This window comes from Canis lupus, chromosome 11 (genome assembly GCF_003254725.2).
Source record: "Canis lupus dingo isolate Sandy chromosome 11, ASM325472v2, whole genome shotgun sequence".
In the NCBI taxonomy this organism is placed as follows: Eukaryota; Metazoa; Chordata; class Mammalia; order Carnivora; family Canidae; genus Canis; species Canis lupus.
The window spans coordinates 51220764-51243592 of record NC_064253.1 but is presented as its reverse complement, the minus strand read 5'-3'; the positions used below and the strand labels follow the sequence as shown (position 1 = coordinate 51243592).

The window sequence follows — 22829 nt, the reverse complement described above, 5'->3', positions numbered from 1 at the left end:
TCATAATAAGGAAAGCAATACATTGCCCAAGCCCAACTTTTTTTTTTTTTTTTTTTAGATTTTATTTATTTTTTCATGAGACAGAGAGAGAGGCAGAGACATAGGCAGAGGGAGAAGCAGGCTCCATGCAGGGAGCCAGATGTGGGGACTCAATCCCTGGACTGGGATCACACCCTGAGCCAAAGGCAGGCGCTCAACCCCGGAGCCACACAGGAGTCCCCACTGTCCAACTTTTAATCATAAGTGACTTGAAATTAGACCAATTTTAATTTTTAGGATATTGAACAGAACCCTCAAAATTCATGATATTGTATTGAAAACCACATTATGACAAAAAATGACTGAGAAAGTTATGGAGCTAGAACTTATGAGGGAGTACCACAATGGATGGAGCTAAAAGCCAGCTAGTATAGGGAGTAAACAGCCCCCTTATCAGGCTTTGAATTTAAGTCAACAACATAAGTATTATGGCTTTGAGGAGTGGATATATTTGTAATTAAATACAAAGTGGCAGTGTCCCAGAGGAACCTGGGACAAAGGAGCTCGATAATTTCTCAGGTGTCCCAGGACTGTCTTGGGTATCTACCACCCAATTTCAATGCAGGGAATAGTTTAAGAGAGTTATCAGAAGTCCTAGTACACCATGCTAATATATTGAGCCTGCCCTGCAAGAGCAACATGGCATTGCAAAAGGATATAAAGGACCAGCTGAGTTCTGTCCGTTCAAAAGTTATGGTGAGGGATTCCTGAACTCATCAAGACACTGTTGGAAACAAGAATTCACCCCATATATGCTCCTAAAAGGATGCTAGTCCTAATTGAGACTGTAAGGCCATAACATTCTCTAAGAGTTATATCTCCTGATGGGTAGGGGCTATTAGCATGGTGGCTACTGTAATCTGGACATAGCAATACAGAAAAGAAAATTACTGGAGAACAGGCCACAGGAACTAATGCCAACCAAGTTTCCTTTTTATCTGGAGCTGTGCAAGGTGGTTAAGTTTTATGGTCAGGAAGTATAAGGTCCTCTCAAGTTGGTATAAAATGGTATAAAATGCTGGAGTGACAGTCTTGTCTTATATTCTCCTCATATGATCACACCCTGACAACACAGTAAGTACTTTTTTTTTTTTGAAACTACGTATTCATTTATTCACTCCAACTAGATGATAATATTTACATGTAATCAAATTTGAAACTTTTTTTAAAAACTTATTTTTTATTGGTGTTCAATTTGCCAACATATAGAATAACACCCAGTGCTCATCCAATCAAGTGCCCCCCTCAGTGCCTGTCACCCGGTCACCCCCACCCCCCGCCCACCTCCCCTTCCACCACCCCTAGTTCATTTCCCAGAGTTAGGAGTCTTCCATGTTCTGTCTCCCTTTCTAATATTTCCCACTCATTTTTTCTCCTTTCCCCTTTATTCCCTTTCACTATTTTTTATATTCCCCAAATGAATGAGACCATATAATGTTTGTCCTTCTCCGATTGACTTATTTCACTCCGCATAATACCCTCCAGTTCCATCCACATCGAAGCAAACGGTGGGTATTTGTCATTTCTAATGGCTGAGTAATATTCCATTGTATACATAAACCACATCTTCTTTATCCATTCATCTTTTGATGGACACCGAGGCTCCTTCCACAGTTGGGCTATTGTGGACATTGCTGCTATAAACATCGGGGTGCAGGTGTCCCGGCATTTCCTGCATCTGTATCTTTGGGGTAAATCCCCAGCAGTGCGATTGCTGGGTCATAGGGCAGATGTATTTTTAACTCTTTGAGGAACCTCCACACAGTTTTCCAGAGTGGCTGCACCAGTTCACATTCCCACCAACAGTGCAAGAGGGTTCCCCTTTCTCCACATCCTCTCCAACATTTGTGGTTTACTGCCTTGTTACTTTTCCCCATTCTCACTGGTGTGAGGTGGTATCTCATTGTGATTTTGATCTGTATTTCCCTGATGGCAAGTGATGCCGAGCATTTTCTCATGTGCTTGTTGGCCATGTCTGTGCCTTCCTCTGTGAAATTTCTGTTCATGTACTTTGCCCATTTCATGATTGGACTGTTTGTTCCTTTGCTGTTGAGTTTAATAAGTTCTTTGTAAATCTTGGATACTAGCCCTTTACCTAATATGTCATTTGCAGATATCTTCTCCCATTCTGTAGGTTCTCTTTTAATTTTGTTGACTGTATCTTTTGCTGTGCAGAAGATTTTTATCTTGATGAAGTCCCAATAGTTCATTTTTCCTTGTTTCCCTTGCCATCATGGATGTATCTTACAAGAAGTTGCTGTGGCCAAGTTCAAAAAGGGTGTTGCCTGTGTTCTCCTCTAGGATTTTGATGGAACCTTGTCTCACATTTAGATCTTTCATCCATTTTGAGTTTATCTTTGTGTGTGGTGTAAGAGAATGGTCTAGTTTCATTCTTCTGCACGTGGCTGTCCAATTTTCCCAGCACCATTTATTGAAGAGACTTTTTTCCAGTGGATAGTCTTTCCTGCTTTGTCGAATATTAGTTGACCATAGAGTTGAGGGCCCATTTCTGGGTTCTCTATTCTGTTCCATTGATCTATGTGTCTGTTTTTGTGCCAGTACCACATTGTCTTGATGATCACAGCTTTGTAGTACAACTTGAAATCCGGCATTGTGATGCCCCCACCTATGGTTTTCTTTTTTATTTTATTTTATTTTATTTTATTTTATTTTATTTTTTTAAGATTTTATTTATTTACTCATGAGAGATACACAGAGAGAGAGAGAGAGAGAGACAGAGACACAGGCAGAGGGAGAAGCAGGCTCCATGCAAGGAGCCCGATGTGGGACTCGATCCTGGATCTCCAGGATCATACCCCAGGCTGCAGGCGGCGCTAAACCGCTGCACCACCAGGGCTGCCCTGGTTTTCTTTTTTAAAATTCCCCTGGCTATTCAGGGTATCTTCTGATTCCACACATATCTTAAGATGATTTATTCCAACTCTCTGAAGAAAGACCATGATATTTTGATAGGGATTGCACTGAATGTATAAATTGCCCTCGGTAGCATTGACATTTTCACAATATTAATTCTTCCAATCCATGAGCATGGAATATTTTTCCATCTCTTTGTGTCTTCCTCAATTTCTTTCAGAAGTGTTCTGTAGTTTTTAGAGTATAGATCCTTCACCTCTTTGATTAGGTTTATTCCTAGGTATCTTATGCTTTTGGGTGCAATTGTACATGGGATTGACTCCTTAATTTCTCTTTCTTCAGTCTTGTTGTTAGTGTATAGAAATGCCACTGATTTCTGGGCACTGATTTTGTATCCTGCCACATGGCTGAAATGCTGCATGAGTTCTAGCAATCTTGGGGTGGAGTCTTCTGAGTTTTTTATGTACAGTATTATAGTATCATGTCTCTGCAAAGAGGGAGAGTTTGACTTCTTCTTTGCCAATTTGAATGCCTTTTATTTCTTTTTGTTGTCTGACTGCTGAAGCTACGACTTCTAGTACTATGCTGAATAGCAGTGGTGAGAATGGTCATCCCTGTCTTGTTCCTGATCTTAGGGGAAAGGCTCCCAGTGCTTCCCCATTGAGAATGATATTTGCTGTGGGCTTTTCATAGATGGCTTTTAAGATGCTGAGAAATGTTCCCTCTATCCCTACACTCTGAAGAGTTTTGATCAGGAATGGATGCTGTATTTTGTCAAATGCTTTCTCTGCATCTATTGAGAGGATCATATAGTTCTCTTTTTTTCTCTTGTTGGTATGATCTATCACATTGTTTGCTTTACAAGTGTTGAACCAGCCTTGCATCCCAAGGATAAATCCCACTTGGTCATGGTGAATGATCTTCTTAATGTACTGTTGTATCCTATTGGCTAGTATCTTGCTGAGAACTTTTGCCTCTGTGTTCATCAAGGATATTGGTCTATAATTCTCCTTTTCGGCGGGGTCTTTGGTTTTGGAATTAAGGTGATGCTGGCCTCATAAAATGAGTTTGTAAGTGTTCTTCCCTTTCTATCTTTCAGAACAGCTTTAGTAGAATAGGTATTGTTTCTTCTTTAAACGTTTGAAGAATTCCCTTGGGAAGCCATCTGGCCCTGGACTTTTGTGTTTTGGGAGGTTTTTGATGACTGCTTCAATTTCCTCCCTAGTTACTGGCCTGTTCAGGTTTTCTATTTTTCCTGTTCCAGCTTTGGTAATTTGTGTTTTTTCCAGAAATGCATCCACTTCTTCTAGATTGTTTAATTTATTGGCACATAGTTGCTCATAATACGTTTTTAAAACCGCTTGTATTTCCTTGGTAGTGGTTATCTCTCCTTTTTCATTCGTGATTTTATTAATTTGAATCTTTTCTCTTTTGTTTTAATAAGGCTGGCTAATGGTTTATCTATCTTATTCTTTCAAAGAACCAACTGCTGGTTTTGTTGATCTGTTCTTCTAATCTCTATTTCATTGAGTTCTGCTCGAATCTTTATTAACTCTCTTCTTCTGCTTGGTGTAGGTTTTATTTGCTGTTCTTTCTCCAATTCCTTTATGTGTGAGGTTAGCTTGTATATTTGAGTTTTTTTCCAATTTTTAGGGATGCTTGTATTGTGATGTATTTCCCTCTTAGGACTGCTTTTGCTGTATCCCAAACATTTTCAACAGTTGTTATCTTCATTCTCATTAGTTTCCATGAATCTTTTTAATTCTTCTCTAATTTCCTGGTTGACCCATTTATCTTTTAGCAGGATGATCTTTAACCTCCACGTGTTTGAGGTTTTTCCAAATATCATCTTGTGATTGAGTTCAAGTTTCAAAGCATTATGGTCTGAAAATATGCAGGGAACAATCCCAATCTTTCGGTATCAGCTGAGACCTGATTTGTGACCCAGTATGTGGTCTATTCTGGAGAAAGTTCCATGTGCACTTGAGAAGAATGTGTATTTAGTTGCATTCAGATGCAAAGTTCTGTATATATCTGTGAAATCCATCTGATCCAGTGTATCATTTAAAGCTCTTGTTTCTTTGGAGATGTTGTGCTTGGTAAATTTGTCATTTGCAGAAAGTACCATATTGAAGTCTCCTACTATTAGTGTATTATTATCTAACTATGTCTTTATTTTGGTTATTAATTGATTGATATACTTGGCAGGTCCCACATTAGGGGCATAAATATTCATGATTGTTAGGTCCTCTTGTTGGATAAACCCTTTAAATATGACAGAGTGTCCCTCTTCATTTCTTACTACAGTCTTTGGGATAAACTTTAATTTATCTGATATGAGGAATGCCACCCCACCTTTCTTTTGAGGACCATTTGAATGGTCAATGGTTCTCCAACCTTTCATATTTAGGCTGGAGGTGTCCTTAGGTCTAAAATGAGTCTCTTGTAGACAGTAAATAGATGGGTCTTGCTTTTTTATCCAGTTGGATACCCTGTGTCTTTTGATGGGATCATTTAGTCCATTCACGTTCAGAGTTACTATTGAAAGATATGAATTTAGTGTCATCGTAATACCTATTCAGTCTGTATTTATGGATTATTTCTTTGGGCTTCCTCTTTTTTTTTTTTACACAGCCCCCCTTAATATTTCTTGCAGAGCTGGTTTGGTGGTCACATATTCTTTCAGTTTCTGCCTATCTTGGAAGCTCTTTATCTCTCCTATTCTGAATGAGAGCCAAGCTGGATAGAGTATTTTTGGCTGCAGGTTCTTCTCATTTAGGACCCTGAATATATCCTGCCAGCCCTTTCTGGCCTGCCAGGTCTCTGTGGAGAGGTCTGCTGTTAACCTAATACTTCTCTCCATAAAGGTTAGGGATCTCTTGTCTCTTGCTGCTTTAAGAACTTTCTCTTCATCTTTGGAATTTGCAAACTTCACTACTAAATGTCAAGGTGTTGAACGGTTTTTATTGATTTGGGGGAGGGGGGAACCTATCTCCTGGATCTGAATGCTTGTTTCCCTCCCCAAATTAGGGAAGTTCGCAGCTATGGATTTATTCAAATATGCTTTCTGGCCCTCCGTCCCTCTCTGGAACCCCAATTATACATAGATTTTTCCTTCTGAGGCTATCATTTATTTTCCTTAACCTTTCCTCATGGCCTTTTAATTGTTTTTCTCTTTTTTCCTCAGCTTCCTTGTCATCAACATGTCTTCTGTCACTCATTCTTTCTTCTAACTCATTAACCCTCATCATTAGGACCTCCAGTTTGGATTGCATCTCATTTAGTTGCTTTTTAATTTCGGCCTGAATAGATTTAAATTCTGCAGTCATGAAGTCTCCTGATTCCTTTATGCTTTCTTTCCAGAGCCACCAGTAGCTTTCTAATTGTGCTTCTGAATTGGCTGACTCGAATCGTAATCCAGATTCTGTAACTCTGTGGCAGAGAGTACAGTTTTTGACTCTTTCTTTTGTGGTGAGTTCTTCCTTCTAGTCATTTTGCTCAGTGCAGAGTGGCTGTATGAGCAAGCTGAGTTAAGAATATCAACCATGACCTAAGTAAATTTCACCCTAGATGATTCTGCCAGGGTCAGAGACCAGAAATTAAAAACAAAGATCAGAATGAAATAAAGCAAAAGGACCACTAAAGTGAAAAAAAAAAATTAAAACAAAGTAGTAAAAAATAAAAGGCCAAGAATCCCAAAGAAAAAGAGAAAAAAAAAAAAAAAAAGAGAAAAAGGGGGCAGACGGGGTGATGGTGGTGAAGAAGTTGTAATGGAGGGAGAATGTAGTCTACCTGAGGGGTTCTAGAGGGTGATCCTCGTTTCTGAGTATATTAAGTTCTGTATGTTAGAAGACGCTCAGTCCCAAATTTACTGCGCCCAAGGCAGCAGGGCACCCCTCCACCTGGAGCACCCACCTAACCGACCCACTTCTCCTGATGCCCCGCTGGGGGCATGCTCCAGCCCTTTACCAAGATCAGCCCACAGTCTGTGGCGTGCTTTACCCCAGGGCGCACTTCCTCTATTAGTGACTCTGGGAAACTGGAGGCGCTGCACTGCCCCTCCTGCAATTCTGCTTGATTTCCCTGCTAAGTGCCTTTCCCAGGATCCAACTTTTTAAAAATAAATATCACATAAATATCTCCTTTATCTCGAGCTATTTAAAAGCATAATACTCTATCACATGGAAATGCCACAATTACCCATTCTTTCAATATTTTGGCAACATTTCTTCACTATAAAGTCTACACACAAATGTTCCTTTGCATCTCAAGTTCTTTTCCTTGAATATCTCCTAGAAATGAAATTATCGAGTTAGAAAGGTTGAGCTAATTCAGACACCCAAGCAGAATATGTGGATAGTCATTTCATCAAATCCTTGCCAGATACTAAACCACTTTTGATCCACTTCTCAACTGCAGCAGCTGATACCATCATCGATAACACAGCAGGTGGGCTGTAACAAACAAACATGTATAAAAACTGAAAATAGCAGGGGGTGCCTGGGTGGCTCAGTCAGTTGGGCGTCTGACTCTTAATCTCAGTTCAAGTCTTAATCTCAGAGTCATAGGTTCAGGCCCACATTGGGCCCCATGCTGGGTTATGGAGCCTACTTCTAAAAAACTGAAAATAGCAGAAAGTTGTAGAAATTAGTAGTCCTATGTCCATTTTATGTGGTAACATGGTATGCTGTTTCATTCTTTCACAAGGCATAGGTAGAAATATCCTTAATGAAGAGTGAAATTTGAATACATTAGAAAACTTAAATATCTCTGGAAAAGGAATAAACCAGTTTATCTCTCTGTACTAACTTCCTATTATGTTTAGCTCTATGACTAAGGTAAACATTCACATTGTACCATCTGCTACATGTGAGGTTTGTATCTTATATGCAGACCAAATTGCACAGCCTCAGAATTATCTCAATAAATTGAGCAAAAATTACATAAATATGAAAAAGCTGGCATGCAGATAAGACCCACACAAGTAAATTTGAGGTTCAAGCATGCAAAAAGCATGCAGCTATTGATATCTGCCACCAAATCTCAGTTGAGTTTAAGAAAGTATATTCATTCTCTTTTATGTGACTCTTTAAAATTAAATCTGCTAAAAAGTCCTGGAACAAAAATAATAGACTATTAGGGTGCTAATGAGAATGATTTGAAAGATATAAAGATATAAAGGCAATTCAATGGGGAAAAAATAAGAGCCTTTTTAACAAATGATGCTGGCACAATTGGATAGCCACATGCAAAAAAAATGATCTTAGACCCTTAAAATACACCACATATGAACACAATGAATGAACCTTAGTTGGATCCTAAATTAGGACAAAAGGGCAAAAATCTTTTTGGGAAAATTGGAGAATTTTGTATAGAGAGTAGATATCAGAAGCCACTATGAAATTTTGTCAAATTTTTAGGTGTGATTATTTTGTCCTATGTGAGCTACATCCTGAGGTGAAAAACAACTTTCAAGAACCTTGAACTTTGGGATGCCTGGGTAGCACAGTGGTTGAGCATCTGCCTTCGAATCAGGGCATGATCCTGCAGTCCCGGGATCAGATCCCGCATCGGGCTCCTCGAGGGGAGCCTGCTTCCCCCTCTCCTCTGTCTCTCTCTCTCATGAATAAATAAAATCTTAAAAAAAAAAAAAAAAAAAACCTTGAACTTTAATTAGGAGGCCTATTATTAGTAATAGCATTGGTATATTAATCCTGAAATGTGCTTATGCACATTATAGGACAGAACAAATGAATACATAATTTGGTATTCTTCGGAATAAGGATTCTCGTTGAGAGGAAAAGAAACATACAAATATGAAATGGGAGAAGGTGAGGGAAAAACCTTGTGGTGAGAGTGTTAGTTGGTAATAACAGTATGAACATATGAGTTAGGTATGTATGTTTTCCTAGCTCTGTGCATTCAAAGAGCCAAAAAGCAATAGTACTACAGTAGCAATGAGCATGACTACTTCTAAGATCTTGATTTCTAAATACCATTTTCCATAAAAGCCCAGGGCTCACTGGAGAAGTAACTTATTCTAATACTGAGGCCAGGAAAGGACAAGAGGAGCCTGGAACATCTAGCACCAGGAAAGGAAGGAAGTATTAAAGAATGATGAGGCCATGTCAAAAGTACACAGGATCTAGTTTAACTGGACTCCATAGGCCATATTTGGGACAATCTGAGCAAAGACAGTAACAGAACTATACTAAAAAACACTAAAAAACAGCGAGGGATAAAAAAATATATATATTCATGAGGGGTACCTGAGTCGCTCAGTTGGTTAAGTGACCCACTCTTGATTTCAGCTCAGGTCATGAACTCAGGGTTCTTGAGATCAAGCCTTATGCTCCACACTAGATGTAGAACCTGCTTAAGAGTCTCTCTTACTCTGCCCCACCCTACCCTCCTGTGTGCTCTCCCTCTCTTAAAAAAAAAAAAAAGTATATCCAAATAATTGGAGTCAGAGAAACCTTCAAATCAAAGCTAAAGGTAATGGCTTCTTTACAGGTGTAGTCCAGTCATTTGTGAAAATACTTTGAAGACATCTCACAAGTAACTGCAAAAGACTGACCCTAAAACAAGGTAGTGGGGGGATCCCTGGGTGGCGCAGTGGTTTGGTGCCCGCCTTTGGCCCAGGACACGATTCTGGAGACCCGGGATCGAATCCCACATCGGGCTCCCAGTGCATGGAGCCTGCTTCTCCCTCTGCCTATGTCTCTGCCTCTCTCTCTCTCTGTGACTATCATAAATAAATAAAAATTAAAAACAAACAAACAAAAAAAAAAAAAAACAAGGTAGTGGAAGAACCATCCATGTGAAGGTATCTCAGGACTAGGAAGTTATGGGGTCATGTGATATGACAGCTAAAGGAAACATAGAGACCATTTAGACCAACTCTCCCTTTTTATAAATCAAGAAACTGAAATAGACAGTAAAAAGATTTCCAAAGTCACTCAGAGAGATAGCAGCAAACTTAGATCTAAAACAAGGACTCAAGGGGGGCGGGGCAAGATGGCGGAAGAGTAGGATCCCCAAGTCACCTGTCCCCACCAATTACCTAGATAACCGTCAAATAATCCTGAAAATCTACGAATTCGGCCTGAGATTTAAAGAGAGAACAGCTGGAATGCTACAGTGAGAAGAGTTCGTGCTTCTATCGAGGTAGGAAGACGGGGGGGGGGGGGGGGAATAAAGAAACAAAAGGCATCCAAGGGGGAGGGGCCCCGCGAGGAGCCGGGCTAAGGCCGGGGCGAGCGCCCCCAGGACAGGAAAGCTCTGTCCCAGAGAAGCAGGAGCTTCACCAATCTTCCTGGGCGGAAAGGCACTGGCAGGGAGTTAGAGCAGGACCCCAGAAAGGCGGGGATGCCCTCAGGCTCCCAGGGGCACTAACAGAGCAACTGCGCACGGGGAGAGTGCGCCGAGCTCCCCAAAGGGCTGCAGCACGCGCACGCATTGACCCGGGAGCAACTCGGAGGGGCTCGGGCGGCGGCTCCGTGGAGAGGGGGCTGCGAGCCCCGGGAGCAGCTCCGAGGCGGCACCGGCAGAGGAAGAGGCTGCATGCGGAGGGGGCTGCGCGGCTCCGGAAGCAGCTGGGAGGGGCTCGGGCAGCGGCTCCGCGGAGAGGCAGTTGCGTAGCCGGAGTGCGAATCCAACAGCGCAGGGCCGGCAGCACGGGGCGCCGGGGACACAGCCCAGGAACCGGCCTCCCCCGGGACAGGAAGAGGCCAGGAGGGCACAAGACCGCAAGGACGCTCCTGCCCCGAGCTGAGTAGATCAGCGGCCCCGCCCCTGGAGCATCCAGGCCCCTGCAGACTGAGAGCTCTGTAGTTACTGCGGGAGCTGAAGCCAGGGCTCCAGAGCTGGCCACCGCCACTGCAGTTGTTCCTCCTGGGGCCTCACGGGGTAAACAACCCCCACTGAGCCCTGCACCAGGCAGGGGGCAGAGCAGCTCCCCCAAGTGCTAACACCTGAAAATCAGCACAACAGGCCCCTCCCCCCGGAAGACCAACTAGACTGACAAGTTCCAGGGGAAGTCAAGGGACTTAAAGTATACAGAAACAGAAGATACTACCCCCCGCCTTTTTTTTTTTTTTTTGATTTTTTATTTCTGTTTGCTTCCCCCACCCTTTTTTCCTTTCTTTCTTTTTCTTTCTCTTTTTCTTTTTTTTTTTCTTTTTTTCTTTTTCTCTTTTCTTTCCTTCTTTCTCTCCTCTCTTTTTCTCCTTTTCCCAATACAACTTGGTGACTTCAATCTAGCGCTTTCTATACTTGAAACGTCTTCTAAGCACAACATCTCAAAAGAAACAAGAGCTTTATTTTTTTTTTAAATTTTGTATTAATGATAGTCACAGAGAGAGAGAGAGAGAGAGGCAGAGACATAGGCAGAGGGAGAAGCAGGCTCCATGCACCAGGAGCCCGATGTGGGATTCGATCCCGGGTCTCCAGGATCGCGCCCTGGGCCAAAGGCAGGCGCCAAACCGCTGCGCCACCCAGGGATCCCCTAAGAGCTTTAAATAATACACTGGACCAGATGGATTTCATAAATATCTACAGAACTTTACGTCCAAACGCAACTGAATACACATTTTTCTCAAGTGCACATGGAACCTTTTCCAGAATAGACCACATACTAGGTCACAAATCAGGTCTGAATCGATACCAAAAGATTGGGATCATCCCCTGCATATTCTCAGACCATAATGCCTTGAAATTAGAACTAAATCACAACAAGAAGTTTGGAAGGACTTCAAACACATGGAGGTTAAGGACCATCCTGCTAAAAGATGAAAGGGTCAACCAGGAAATTAAGAAAGAATTTAAAAGATTCATGGAAACTAATGAGAATGAAGATACAACCGTTCAAAATCTTTGGAATACAGCAAAAGCAGTCCTGAGGGGGAAATACATCGCAATACAAGCATCCATTCAAAAACTGGAAAGAACTCAAATACTAAAGCAACCTTACACCTAAAGGACCTAGAGAAAAAAACAGCAAATATATCGTACACCCAACAGAAGAAGAGAGTTAATAAAGATTCAAGCAGAACTCAATGAAATCGAGACCCGAAGAACTGTGGAACAGATCAAAAAACCAGGAGCTGGTTCTTTGAAAGAATTAATAAGATACATAAACCATTAGCCAGCCTTATTAAAAAGAAGAGAGAGAAGGCTCAGTTTAATAAAATCATAAATGAGAAAGGAGAGATCACTACCAACACCAAGGAAATACAAATCACTTTAAAAACATATTATGAACAGCTATACGCCAATAAATTAGGCAATCTAGAAGAAATGGATGCATTTCTGGAAAACCACAAACTACCAAAACTGTAACTGGAAAAAATAGAAAACCTGAACAGGCCAATAATCAGGGAGGAAATTGAAGCTGTCATCAAAAACCTTCCAAGACAAAAAAAAACAAAAACAAAAAAAACAAAAACCACCCAAGACACAAAAGTCCAGGGCCAGGTGGCTTCCCTGGGGAATTCTATCAAACGTTTAAAGAAGAAACCATACCTATTCTACTAAAGCTGTTTAGAAAGAAAGAAAGAGATGTGGAGTACTTTCATACTCGTTCTATGAGGCCAGCATCACCTTAATTCTAAAACCAAAGACCTCACCAAAAAGGAGAATTATAGACCAATATCCCTGATGAACATGGATGCAAAAATTCTCAACAAGATACTAGCCAATAGGATACAACAGTACATTAAGATTATTCACCATGACCAAGTAGGATTTATCCCCGGGAGGCAAGGCTGGTTCAACACTCGTAAAACAATCAATGTGATTCATCATATCAGCAAGAGAAAAAACAGGAACCATATGATCCTTTCAATAGATGCAGAGAAAGGATTTGACAAAATACAGCATCCATTCCTGATCAAAACTCTTCAGAGTGTAGGGATAGAGGGACCATCCCTCAACATCTTAAAAGCCATCTATGAAAAGCCCACACAGCAAATATCATTCTCAATGGGGAAGCACTGGGAGCCATTCCCCTAAGATCAGGAACAAGACAGGGATGTCCCCTCTCACCACTGCTATTCAACATAGTACTAGAAGTCCTAGCCTCAGCAATCAGACAACAAAAAGAATTCAAAGGCATTCAAATTGGCAAAGAAGAAGTCAAACTCTCCCTCTTCACCGATGACATGATACTCTACATAGAAAACCCAAAAGACTCCACCCCAAGATTGCTAGAACTCATACAGCAATTTGGCAGTGTGGCAGGATACAAAATCAATGCCCAGAAGTCAGTGGCATTTCTATACACTAACAATGAGACTGAAGAAAGAGAAATTAAGGAGTCAATCCCATGTACAATTGCACCCAAAAGCATAAGATACCTAGGAATAAACCTAACCAAAGAAGTAAAGGATCTATACCCTAAAAACTACAGAACACTTCTGAAAGAAATTGAGGAAGACACAAAGAGATGGAAAAATATTCCATGCTCATGGATTGGAAGAATTAATATTGTGAAAATGTCAATGTTACCCAGGGCAATGTACACATTTAATGCAATCCCTATCAAAATACCATGGTCTTTCTTCAGAGAGTTGGAACAAATTATTTTAAGATTTGTGTGGAATCAGAAAAGACCCCGAATAGCCAGGGGAATTTTAAAAAAGAAAACCATAGGTGGGGGCATCACAATGCCCGATTTCAGTTTGTACTACAAAGCTGTGGTCATCAAGACAGTGTGGTACTGGCACAAAAACAGACACATAGATCAATGGAACAGAATAGAGAATCCAGAAGTGGACCCTCAACTTTATGGTCAACTAATATTCGACAAAGGACGAAAGACTATCCACTGGAAGAAAGAGTCTCTTCAATAAATGGTGCTGGGAAAATTGGACACACACATGCAGAAGAATGAGACTGGACCACTCTCTTTCACCATACACAAAGATAAACTCAAAATGGATGAAAAATCTAAATGTGAGACAAGATTTCATCAAAATCCTAGAGGAGAACACAGGCAACACCCTTTTTGAACTTGGCCACAGTAACTTCTTGCAAGATACATCCACAAAGGCAAAAGAAACAAAAGCAAAAATGAACTATTGGGACTTCATCAAGATAAGAAGCTTTTGCACAGCAAAGGATACAGTCAACAAAACTCAAAGACAACCTACAGAATGGGAGAAGATATTTGCAAATGACGTATCAGATAAAGGGCTAGTTTCCAAGATGTATAAAGAACTTATTAAACTCAACAGCAAAGAAACAAAAAGTCCAATCATGAAATGGGCAAACGACATGAACAGAAATCTCACAGAGGAAGACATAGACATGGCCAACAAGCACATGAGAAAATGCTCCACATCACTTGCCATCAGGGAAGTACAAATCAAAACCACAATGAGATACCACCTCACACCAGTGAGAATGGGGAAAAGTAACAAGGCGGGAAACCACAAATGTTGGAGGATTTGGAGAAAGGGGAACCCTCTTGCACTGTTGGTGGGAATGTGAACTGGTGCAGCCACTCTGGAAAACTGTGTGGAGGTTCCTCAAAGAGTTAAAAATACATCTGCCCTACGACCCAGCAATCGCACTGCTGGGGATTTACCCCAAAGATACAGATGCAGGTAATGCCGGGACACCTGCACCCCGATGTTTCTAGCAGCAATGTCCACAATAGCCCAACTGTGGAAGGAGCCTCAGTGTCCATCGAAAGATGAATGGATAAAGAAGATGTGGTTTATGTATACAATGGAATATTACTCAGCCATTAGAAATGACAAATACCCACCGTTTGCTTCGATTTGGATGGAACTGGAGGGTATTATGCTGAGTGAAATAAGTCAATCGGAGAAGGACAAACTTTATATGGTCTCATTCATTTGGGGAATATAAAATTAGTGAAAGGGAATAAAGGGGAAAGGAGAAAAAAATGAGTGGGAAATATCAGAAAGGGAGACAGAACATGGAAGACTCCTAACTCTGGGAAATGAACTAGGGGTGGTGGAAGGGGAGGTGGGCAGGGGGTGGGGGTGACTGGGTGGCGCGCACTGAAAGGGCACTTGACGGGATGAGCACTGGGTTTATTCTGTATGTTGACAAATTGAACACCAATAAAAAATAAATTTATTTAATAAATAAAATAAAAAATAAAACAAGGACTCAATTATTCCATTACTCTTCCTAATAAGTTTTAGCTATTAAAAGTAGTACATTGTTGGGAGAGCCTGTCTGGCTCAGTCAGTAGAGCATGTGACTCTTGATCTCAGCTGAGGTCATGAGTTTGAGCCCCACGTTGGGTGTAGAGATTTCTTTGAAAAAAAAAAAAAAAAGGTAGCACATCGTTAAGTATTTAAAAAATTTAAGATGCAAAAAATGCAAAAAGGGATCCCTGGGTGGCGCAGCGGTTTGGCGCCTGCCTTTGGCCCAGGGCGCGATCCTGGAGACCCCGGATCGAATCCCACGTCAGGCTCCCGGTGCATGGAGCCTGCTTCTCCCTCTGCCTATGTCTCTGCCTCTCTCTCTCTCTCTCTCTCTATGTGACTATCATAAATAAATAAAATAAAATTAAAAAAAAATTTAAAAAAAAAAATAAAAAATAAAAATAAAAAAAAAAAAACAAAAAAAAACAAAAAATGCAAAAAGAGGGTTAAAAAGTCATTAATACCATAGATGAATGGATAAAGAAGATATGGTATACATATATAATGGCAAACTACTCAGCCATAGAAAAAGAATGAAATCTTCCATTTACAATAACATAGATGAATCTAGAAGACATAATTCTAAGTGAAATAAGTCAGAGAAAGACAAACACCATATGATTTCACCGATATGTGGAATTTAAGAAAATGAACAAAGAGAAAAAAAGACAACAAAAAGCAGACTCTTTATAGAGAGCAAACTGGTAGTCACCAGAGGGGAGGTGGGTGGGGGAATAGGTAAAATAGCTATAGGGAATTAAGAGTACATTTATCATCATGTATAGAATTGCTGAATCACTATACTGTACACGTGAAACGGATGTAACATTCTATGTTAATTATACTGAATTAAAAGAAGAAAGAAAAAAATAGGTAGTACCATATAAACGTTATAAGTTTTTGAATCCTTCAAAATAACCTGCTGGAATTTCATTTCTAACTACTTATTGATTTCTTTTAGATTAGAATTGGAAAGGGGCACCTGGGTCACTCAGTTGATTAAGCGTCTGCCTTCGACTCAGATCATGATTCGGATCCTAGGATTGAGCCCTTCATCAGGCTCTCTGCTTAGCAGGGAGTCTGCTTCTTCCTTTCCCTTTGTGTTTTCTCTTTCCTTCTCTCTCTTACTCTCTCACATAAATAAATAAAAATCTGGGCAACCTGGGTGGCTCAGCGGTTTAGCACTGCCTTCGGCCCAGGTCGTGATCCTGGAGACTCGGGATCAAGTCCCACGTCGGGCTCCCTGCATGGAGCCTGCTTCTCCCTCTGCCTGTGTCTCTGTCTCTCTCTGTGTCTCTCATGAATGAATAAATAAAATCTTTAAAAATAATAATAATAATAAATAAAAATCTTTAAAAAAATGGGAAGAACCAAAAAAACATGTCAATCCCACATACCAGAGACAAATTTGATTAATATTTTGGTACTTCTATTTCCAGATATTTTCCCCCTAAATATATAAATACATTTATATACATATATATGTGTATGTGTGTGTGTGTGTGTGTGTATATATATATATATATACACACACACATACACTTTTGCTCCACTAAAGCATTTTACTTGCACATATGAATTACAACCTTAGAAAAAGAATCCCAGGATTTTCCCTCCTGTGTGTTTTTGTCTTACTTCTTCTGATCCATGATCCCAGCTGAGGTTGTCAGTACAATGAAACCAAACTGGCGGGATGAGAGCAGGTTATTCTACCATTTTTCTAGATCTTTCAGTTGTACATCAAATCTGGGGATGATCACTCCAAACTTGTTTAACCTGCCCGTAAGGTTCACAATTTTCCCAGCTCTGTGATCATCAATGATTTCAAATCCGCCAATGTAACCATGCTTTATTATCACAGTGAGAAACCAGATGATGACTTTGGAGCATGGCCTAATAAGAACCTGGCATTTGTCTCTCTTTTCAGCATTGTTAATGCTCTTGAGAGCCTCTGCCAGGACATTCATGCACACCATCATGATGGCATGGAAAGATGGCAGTTATACACATAGATTAATCTGCCGGGGCTGCCATAATAAAGACTGGGTGCTTAAATAGTAGAAATTTATTTTCTCACAATTTCCAGAGGCTTAAAAGTCAAAGATCAAGGTTCTGGCAGGGTTCAATTTCTAGTGATAGCTCTCCTACCTTGGAAACCTTCTTGCTGTGTGCTCATATGGTAGAGAGGGTTCTGGTGCCCTATTAGACTAGAGCCCCTCCCATGACCTCATTTAACCTTTAACACCTCCTCATAGGTTCTCTCTCTAAATACAATCACATTGGGGGTTTAGGGCTTCAACATATGAATTTTAGGGGACTATAATTCAGCCCACAGCATTCCACCTCTGGTCCCCCCAAAATTCACATCTTTAGCGCACACAACATACATTTTTTCCACCCCATCAGCCCCACAAGTCTTAAATCCAGTTCAACTCTAAAATCCGAAGTCTCACTTAAATATCTACTAGATATGAGTGAGACTCCAGTTATGATTCATCATGAGGCAAAATTCCTCTCCAGCTGTGCACCTGTGAAACCAAACAAGTTATTTGCTCTCAAAATACAATGGTGGGACCTGCATAAGAGAGAGATTCCCATTCTACAAGAAAGAAAAAGGAAAAAAGGAAGAGGTAACAGGTCTTAAGCAAGTTCAAAACCTAGCAAGGCAAATCATATTAGATCTTAAGGTAGTAGAATAAGCCTCTTTGGTTGATGTCCCACCTTTCAGGCCCACTGGAGTAGCAGCTCATCCCTTACAGGATGGCCCTGACCCCGTGGCTCTCTTCAGTGGCCTCCCTCTGAAAAGAGAAGGAAACACAGCATTGCCCACTAGGCCTGTGCTCGGAGTGGCAGCTCTGATATTCTCTAAGTCACATTCCAGGTCGTTCTTCTCTTTCTTCAAGAAAGGCACATGTTCATAGTCAAATAATGTTATGGTCTGATCCTGTAGAATCCAAAAAGTCCATCACCTTTCATTGCCTCCCTCTTTTTTTATCCCTGTTAGTTCAAACTGGCAGTGTCTCTGCTGGTATAATCCATCTCTACTCCTGTATTCTGCTGAGTTTGCTAGTTAACTCCATAAACCAAAGCCATGTTCTCTTTACTGTTCTCTTCAAAACAAACTTTTTTTTTTTTAATCAATATAAATAGGCTAAGAATATTCCAAATCTCTAAATTCTGGGTGTTTTGTTTTGTTTTTTACTTAACAATTCCTTCTTCAATTCAATTCTCTCCTCTGTCATTTTACTATAAGCAGTAAGGAAGACCCAAGCCACATCTTCAATACTTTGCTTAGAAATCACCTTACAAATTCTACCTTTCATAAACAATTCAGCCAAGTTTGTTGCCACTTTGTAACAATGACTGCCAACAAACCAACTGTTCCTTACTTCCACCTGAGTCTACTCCAGAATGGCTTCAACATCCCTATCCCTTCACAGCTATCTTGGCTTTTTCTAGCAAACACCTTGAAATTCTTCCAGGCTTTCCTTATCACCCAGTTCTAAAACCACTTCCATATTCTTAGGTATTTGTTTGTTGCAGCATCCCACCTCTTAGAACCAAAATCTCTATTAATCTGCTCTGATTACCATAACAAAATAGTGTAGAATGAGTGGCTTTCACAACAAATATTTGTATCCCACCGTTTGGAAGTTGGGAAGTCCAAGATCAAGGTACCAGCTAATTTTATTCTTAGTGAAGGTTTTTTTTCCTGGCTAGCAGACAGCCAGCTTCTATGTCCTCACACAGAGTCTGTTGTCCTTTCCTCTTATAAGGGTACTGGCCCTATCAGATTAGGGCCTCATTCTCATGATCTCAGTTAACCTTTATCACCTCCTCAAAGGCCCTATCTCCAACAGTCATACAGGGCCTAGGGCTTCAAGGTATGAATTTTGCAGGTATGCAATTCAATCCATAGCAACAAGCTTTAAATTACACACACACACACACACACACATACACACACAGTTTTATATATTTTTTTACAGATTTTATTTTTCAGTAATTTCTACATCAGCATGAGGCTTGAACTCACAACCCCAAGATCAAGAGTCACAGGTTCCATTGCCTAAGCCAGCCAGGCACCCTAGTTTTATATACTTTTTAACTTAAAGGGTTTTTTTTTTTAAGGTTTTATTTTTCTTTTGAGAGAGAGAGAGAGAGAGAAAATATGAATGTGTGAGTGAGGAAGAGCACAGAGAGAGAATCCCAAGCAGGCTCGATCTCACTACCCCGAAATCATGACCTGAGCTGACACCAAGAGTCAGATGCTTAACCAATAGAGCCACGCAGGTGCCCCTTTAACTTAAAGTTTCATAAAAATGTCCCTTTTATTATTCAAAGCATAATTTTAAACAAATGCATAATGCCCAATCTTATGATTATAATCATTTACTGTTAACTATAGTGATTTTCAAACTTTGTTATTTAAATAATCTGTAATCAACATCTTTATGCACAAATCTTTATCTGCCTCTTGATTACTTACTTTAATAAACTTCCAAAAATTTGACTGCTGAATTGAATGATTTTCTAATTGGAAAAAAATAGCTATAATTTTAATGTAAGTTTAAAATATTATTTACCAATGTCATAAATGTCCAAAACGGCAAGGATTCTTTTGTATGATTATTAAAGGATATTAAAGAATCAGGACAACCAAATAAAGTGTGCAATTCTGACTGGATCGTACAGTGGGGGGAAAATAGCTATAAAAATATTTGGGGGACTGGGACACCTGGGTGGCTCAGCGGTTGAGCATCTGCCTTTGGCTCAGGGCATGATCCTGAGGGTCCAGGGATCGAGTCCCACATTGAGCTCCCTGCGAGGAACTGGATTCTCCTCTCTGCCTATGTCTCTGCCTCTCTCTCTGTCTCTCATGAATAAATAAATAAAATCTTTTTAAAAAATATTTGTCTCTCATGAATAAATAAATAAAATCTTTTAAAAAATAAAAAAAGAATTAAGGAATTCTTTTTTTTTTTTTAAATTTATTTATTCATGATAGTCACACGGAGAGAGAGAGAGAGGCAGAGACACAGGCAGAGGGAGAAGCAGGCTCCATGCACCGGGAGCCTGACGTGGGACTCGATCCTGGGTCTCCAGGATCGCCCTGGGCCAAAGGCAGGCGCCAAAGCGCTGCGCCACCCAGGGATCCCGAATTAAGGAATTCTTAATATGCACTAAATATTAGATATATTATTGGGTCAGTGTTAAACTTCTGGAGTCTGATCATAGTATTTTGGTTACATAGACTGTCTTACTTCCAAAGAGATACATGCTGATGTGTCATGAAGTCTGAAGATTATATGATTCAGAAAATACATACAGTTTTGTGTATGTATATACCGAGACAGAGATAAAGACATGAGAGAGAGGTGGGAACAAGTCAGACTAAATGTGGCAAAATGTTTACCACTAAAGGGTAAATGGGTGCTCATTATATTGTACTTTCAACTTTTCTGTTGTAAATTTTCAAAATAAAAATATATGAGGGAATAGTCAAAAGACAGGAACAGACCATTCATAGAAAAATAAATTAGCCCACAAGCTTATGAAAATTAATAAACTTGTTGATTATTTATGGCCTTTTATTTCCTCCAGCTCTCTTGGCATTTGATCTCTAATCATTTCAACTGCACTTCATCATATGGGTGCAGGACAGAATGGGAAGTGAAATCTCAATCATTCCATTTATCTCATTAGAAGTCCTGGAAAAAGGTTCAAAAGATTAAAAAGGTCAGGGTTGCCTGAGCGGCTCAATCAGTTAAGCGTCTAACTCTTGATTTTAGCTCAGGTCATGATCTCAGGGTTGTGAGACTGAGGTCCATGTCTCAACCAGCTCTGGGCTGGTTGTGAAGTCTGCTTAAGATTCTTTCTCTCTCCCTCTGTGTCTTGTTCTCACTCTGTCTCTCTCCCAAAAATAAATAGATAGATAGATAGATAGACAGACAGATAGATAGATAAAAATTTAAAAGGTCAAAATTAGCTCATTTCAATGAATTCTGGAAAGGACCTATAGATTTTAATTTATAACCTGGTTTTCAATTCAGATTCTTCTGGTCTCCTATGACCCTAAATGTTTGATAAATTCTTAGTTCTATCTATAAGGAAAGGGGGGAAAAAAGTGAGCAATAAGTCAGAAAAAATAGAAAATTTTCTTTAAAGAAAGAAAATATGTTGAAGTCTGCCATTGGTCTTACTTTTATCAAGAAAGTAGCCTATAAAATGGAAGACAACCTATGGGATTTACAAACCATGAATGGAGGTTTTCCTTTTCACTATGAAGGTTATAATGGTTGCAAGCATAGGATATGGAATCAAGTTGTCTGTGTTAGGATATTTACTCCACTATCTACTACCTATATGATTTGTGGCAAATACTCCATATCTTTATGCCTCAGTTTCCTCATCTGAAAAATGGGACAACAGTAAAAACTGTCTTAGGGTTATTGAAGATTAAATAAGTCAGTACATAATTTTAGTTCTGATAGCAGCATCTGGCATATTGTAAGACCCCAAGATATGTTAGTTACTATGGCTCTTATTTTTACCAGTATTACTACAATAACTACAACTATCAAATAGCAGTTGTAAAGAGTTTAGCATCTGGTTCAGAAAAACTATAGTAACACAAAAGAAAAACATACACACACTCCCAGAGGTTGAAAAAGTAAAGACAACAGATACCAAGTCAATTCGTTAGTGTCACCTCAGACTATTTTGAGAGAAACTGAGAAGGTAGAAATATACCAACAATACACAGCTCCTTTCAAGAATGAATTTTTGAAGTCTGGATAAATTAATTTCAAGAAAAATGACGAGTTCTCTCAATCATTTATCAAACTTCATTGAGGCTTACATTATATGTATCAGATACTGAGAAAGACGCTAGAAATAAAATGGAAGAATGTCTATGCCTTTAAAAACTTTGTGTTCTTGTCAAAGAAATATACATAGATTATAATGTATAATGGGTTATATGATGAATGTATGTACAGGATACTATGGAAGCAAAAGAAAGACACCTAAGCTAGACCTGGGGGAAGGAGGAAACAGAAAGAAGACTTCCCAGGAGGGATGACATTATATTGACATTTAAACTGAGCTTTAAAGAACAGTAACAGGTAAAGGGGATAAAATGGGGGGAAAATTAAAAGAAAAATGGGGGGAAAATCATTCCTCCGTGGGTAACAGCTTGCAAATGGAGATAAAAGATGAGCATCATTGCCCTGCCTACAGCCACACAAAATCAAAAGGACTCTTCTAAAGCTATGGTCAGATAACCACTGGAGATATAAACCTGAATAGGTGTGCTTCCAGAATATCTTCTGTTTACATCTCCAACCTCCCCAACTCAAAAAAAGTCATGTTTGGAGAACTGACAGAAAGCTGTGATTAAAGACATTCAGAGACAAGTTTCTCACTTACAACACTGGGCGGCAGCAGTGGGCAATGGCTTCCTCTGGCTTTCTTCTTGAATAGAATACTAGAAGCAGAAAGGAGAAAGAAAAAAAAAACACAGATAAGAGGTCCAAGTGGGGGGGGGGGGGGGATCACAGCAATATGTAAAAGGCTTAGGTTTTGACTAGAGTTAAATTTTTACTGAACAGAAACAGATCATCCTGCTCATTCACCTACGTGACCCTGACACAGAGGCCAGACTATGAAATGTGGCTTTTGCCCAATGCAACAGGCTAAAGCAGGATAGCAGAGATTGTTCCAACCAAGGGC

The 22829-nt window shown here is 40.0% G+C and overlaps 1 protein-coding gene and 1 pseudogene across 8 annotated transcripts in view; both read right to left on the bottom strand.

Moving 5' to 3' along the window:
* Positions 1-22829, bottom strand: part of UNC13B (unc-13 homolog B) — a 232387-nt gene that overhangs the window by 125903 nt on the left and 83655 nt on the right. For 6 of the 8 annotated variants that reach the window (XM_049116230.1, XM_025432435.3, XM_025432437.3 and 3 more), the window contains exon 7: positions 22527-22584. The exons of the other annotated variants lie outside the window; for them this stretch is intronic. In XM_049116230.1, the coding sequence (XP_048972187.1) occupies positions 22527-22584 (58 nt within the window). The remainder of the gene's footprint in view (positions 1-22526; positions 22585-22829) is intronic. 8 annotated transcript variants of the gene reach the window in all.
* LOC125756064 (40S ribosomal protein S15a-like) lies at positions 16550-18688 on the bottom strand (annotated as a pseudogene).